The sequence below is a fragment of the Perkinsus marinus genome (genome assembly GCF_000006405.1).
Source record: "Perkinsus marinus ATCC 50983 genomic scaffold scf_1104296966226, whole genome shotgun sequence".
Lineage (NCBI taxonomy): Eukaryota > Perkinsozoa > Perkinsida > Perkinsidae > Perkinsus > Perkinsus marinus.
The window spans coordinates 110,242-114,087 of NW_003204003.1; the positions used below are offsets into that span (position 1 = coordinate 110,242).

Consider the following 3,846-nt stretch of genomic DNA (forward strand, 5'->3'; position numbering starts at 1 on the left):
TTATGGGCATTGGCACGGTGTCGGCAAGCAGGACTAGTGGTCCCTCTGCGTGGGGTCAAGATGAAGCCGTTGAAGCAGCGAACGTCGCAGAATGTTGCCAACTACTTGTGGAGTTTGTGCGTCCTGGAGTTGCCCTGTCCTGATCAGTTGGAGCTCATTGATCTCATCACAATTGCTTTCACCACGCGTGAGTGCTGTAACGTTGTGTGGGCTCTCGCTCACTGGCCTGAGGCTGCTGACCTTGCCTGGAGCCTACTACCGAGGATAATAGAAGAGTCAGCCCAACTGAGTCCATTAGACATAGCTAGCCTTAGTAAAGCTGTTGCCATGGCCGTGGCCGACTCTGGTGCGGAGTCGCTCAATCGTCCAATGCATGTATGTTTCTGAATCCACCGTATACAGTTGCGTTCCAACAGTAATGATGAATCGGCGCTTGGCAGAAAGGTTGGATAGGATGTGCTATGTGCGTCAAAGTCGGCTCGACTCGAGAATCGATGATCGGGTAACCCTACTGCGACAACACAAGACGCTTTATAGTGGGGAAATTGAGTTTATTGTTATCACACTGACGATCACTGTTTGGCCTTCTTCTTGTCGGGATTGGATTCCATCTCCATCTCCTCATCGACGATCTCCTCAATAGACCCATCAGGCACCTTGTCCTTCTGGTAGATCACAATGTATGCTATTTGGGTATCGGCTCGGCCACCGACCAACTGGTCCACGACGTACCTACAATGGTCCAGCTCCGGTATCAGCAGTCTCGAGTACTGCTACTTCCAATCATGCTGAGTAACCTTGTCATCATTAAATCTAACCCATTGGTCCTCCTTGAACACGTCACCATCGGCCTCCTTGAACCTAGAGGCCCCCAGTACTCTCAGCAGTATAGAGGCACGTAGCATTACTTAGCCCAGCCCATATAGTGTCCACCCTCAGCCGATCGTCCCTCATGGGAGACTATTGATACACACCTGTAGTTGCCGGTGGGTATCTATCACAGTAACCATCACAGCGGTAAGCAAGATCCTTCTCTCACCTGTGCCACGCTCGAGTCCTCCTCAGTGGCGTCCATCTCGACATCGCTGTCCTTCCTATTAGCCTCTTTAGCTTGGATCCTCTTCCGTTCCTGCTCGTCCATGTAAACCCTGAAGTTGTGCATCACGAAACTCCTCATCGCCAGTGCTACTACCTTCTGCGTTGTCGTCCACGAGTGAGCTGCTTCCGCACATCTTCCGTGCAGAAGTCGTACACGTCTAGCACTTGCGGGAAGTGACCTTTCGAGTGATCTTGGTCCTAGTAGCATGAGTGCCTACAGAGACCACTGAAGGCGGCTCGCCACGAGATGTGGAGCCTACCAGCTGAGGTGCTCTCTCCCTTCCACTGGAACCTGGCGAACTCTACTATAAGGTACTCCGGAAGGGAGTCCATGGCCGAGGACTTCTCGAACTCAGCGTCGCGACCGAGGACCTGTAGATCCTCAGAGGTCCTCTTTCACCAACAGGCAGCTTACCGAAGCTTGCTTGGTGATAGTCTCCTTCAGACTGAGCTGAACTCCCTGGTAGAGGTGCCCTACGGGGTCAGTAGGAGTGCCCATGTGGCACAACAACACTCGATGACGCTCCTCCGAGACAGACTCCGGCTCTGCCTCAGCCTCCAGGCACCTAGTAGTAGCAGTAGCATCAGGTCTTTGTGAAGCACATGGTCCTATTACCGCATGCGAGTCTTCATTGTGAAGCCAAACAAATCATCGATAACATTACTGTGAGGCGTCTTGACCGTGTCAGAGAGGTTGAGCATGAGAGCCCGGAGGAACTCGTCGGCATCCTGCTGTTGGGGAATACCTAGCACGCGGTAGTGTTGCCACGACCACGACAACGACGACCGGCCCAAGTACCTCCTTGCGTTGTCTTTCCGAAGGTCTCGGGATACATAACTCGAAGGAGCATAAATAAGCTGGCGGGCTCGACTGCATCAGCCTTAGTGCCGAGGTCCTTGAAGGTCTGGTGTATCAAGGCGCTCAGGCTCCTCTCCTGGTTGCTGCCTTCACTATGAGCACTACTGTCGTAGCTGAGTACACAACTATACTGAGGAGCCTACTAATCCCTTTGCTACTACTTCAACAGTGCCTGTCGTAGAGGAGGAACTGCATATAGGGCCTGTAAGGTGGCGTTCATATAGCAGGAGTTGCCCAGATTCACCAACCCAATAGGTAGAGTCTCGACCTCCCTTTCCTGAGGTAACGTAAAAACATCAGACTACTCATAGGGATTCTCGATTAGCGTAGTGAAGCACGGCAAGGCAGATTGACCACATGCTGGTGCCTTGCCGAAGGGGCGAATCAAACTGAAGTACCTTGAGAACCTTCCTCCTTTCCTCGTCCGACAGGTCCTCTACGAAGACGGTGCTCGCGGTCGGGGCTTTCAATTGCTGAGCCACGGCAGTCCCTGAGGGGGGCGATCCAAGATGATATTGCCACTATAGAGCGGAGGAGGAGGCCGACCTAATAGAGTGATCTTCTGATTAGGCTTGGTGATCTTCTTGCTGAGGTCATCGCTGTCCTTGAGCAGGCCGCCTGGTAGGCCCATGATCTTCTGCTTGTCATGCGGCACACTCGTGAGGTTCTCCAGCTGAGTCTGAATAGGCGAATCCACGCTGACGGTAAAACCTCTCGAGCATAAGGAGGCGACGCAGGTTCAATTCCATCTCGAATGCACCATGGCTTGCGTGGAATACTACCTTTAAAACAGCCACGGACTCCGCAGTGTTGACCTCAATATTATAGGTGGCCTTCCCCCACTTAACGACGACAGGGATATTAGTCGACATTGCTTAATCAACAAAGTAAACTGCGGAAGGAATCCTCTCCTGTGGTACTGTGACGATTATGTATGGGTAAAGTCTTCTGGCGCACGGACGATTATAAGCGTGGTAATCGTTCATACGAACGGAATTTCTCGCCCACATTAACAATCGTTGAAGCAATTATTATTGTCGTCAGGTAGATCATTAGATCTCCATGGCTGGAGGTAGCACCCTACATATCGTCAGCTCTGCTGCTGCTAAGCACCAGCGGCCTGTAGTAGCCTTCGACCTTGATGAGGTCCTTGGGCAGTACTTGGCCACTTACACTAAGTGGCACAATAGGGTCTACGGCACGCACTTGAGGGTCTCAGACTTCTTCACGTACCGCTTCTGGGAGGTTCAAGGAGGTACTACTATCCTTAACCGTGCTAATGGATAGCTGACTCGACCATCTCTACCAAAGAATTTCGGCACTCTGGAAATTGCGCTCGAACGACCACTCTGGTTGTGAATCAGGTACGGCTCAAGAGGCTATAGAGAAGTGTTATATCTTCCATGAGTCTCCCGAGTTCAAATCTGGCATCCCCCTCGTGCCGGGTGCTCAGGAATACGTCCGAAAAATCACCAACTTCGCTGAAGTGCATATAGTTACTTCTAGACAGGAGGTAGTAGGCCCTGGCTCGGGCGATGGCATCGCCAACGGTGTTTGGTCTGCTCAGCAAATTCGACAAGACACCTACGACTGGGTTTTCGCCAACTTTGGCATTCCTTCAAATCGGGTCCATCTAGGCAACCATTTCGGCCTATCTGGAAAGAAGACTTCCAAGGCTGATATGTGCAAAGTAACGAATCGTTCTGATCCAGTCGTCCTTGCTATTTCTTGGTAGGCCATAGGCGCTACCTTATTGATCGACGATAACCCCATGTACATCAATGATGCCCTTAGCCATGGATTCGGGGGCATCCTTTACGACTACGACCATGGGTAGTCGAGGGCACCGTCCTGATGGTGTAGATTGTTGGTGGTGTGGTAGGTACGGT

The 3,846-nt window shown here is 51.7% G+C and overlaps 2 protein-coding genes across 2 annotated transcripts; one reads left to right on the plus strand and one right to left on the minus strand.

Moving 5' to 3' along the window:
* Positions 1-572: 572 nt before the first annotated feature.
* Positions 573-2,829, minus strand: Pmar_PMAR007654 (tRNA-guaninine transglycosylase, putative; the record flags this gene model as incomplete). Its single annotated transcript, XM_002769197.1, has 13 exons — positions 573-732; positions 778-861; positions 909-994; positions 1,040-1,148; positions 1,193-1,277; positions 1,359-1,470; positions 1,514-1,664; positions 1,715-1,844; positions 1,898-2,070; positions 2,116-2,234; positions 2,356-2,447; positions 2,504-2,636; positions 2,740-2,829. The coding sequence occupies 13 exons, from the start codon at positions 2,827-2,829 to the stop codon at positions 573-575; spliced, it is 1,524 nt and encodes a 507-aa protein (XP_002769243.1).
* A 190-nt stretch (positions 2,830-3,019) lies between these two features.
* Positions 3,020-3,794, plus strand: Pmar_PMAR007655 (conserved hypothetical protein; the record flags this gene model as incomplete). Its single annotated transcript, XM_002769198.1, has 3 exons — positions 3,020-3,212; positions 3,322-3,647; positions 3,693-3,794. The coding sequence occupies 3 exons, from the start codon at positions 3,020-3,022 to the stop codon at positions 3,792-3,794; spliced, it is 621 nt and encodes a 206-aa protein (XP_002769244.1).
* Positions 3,795-3,846: the final 52 nt, after the last annotated feature.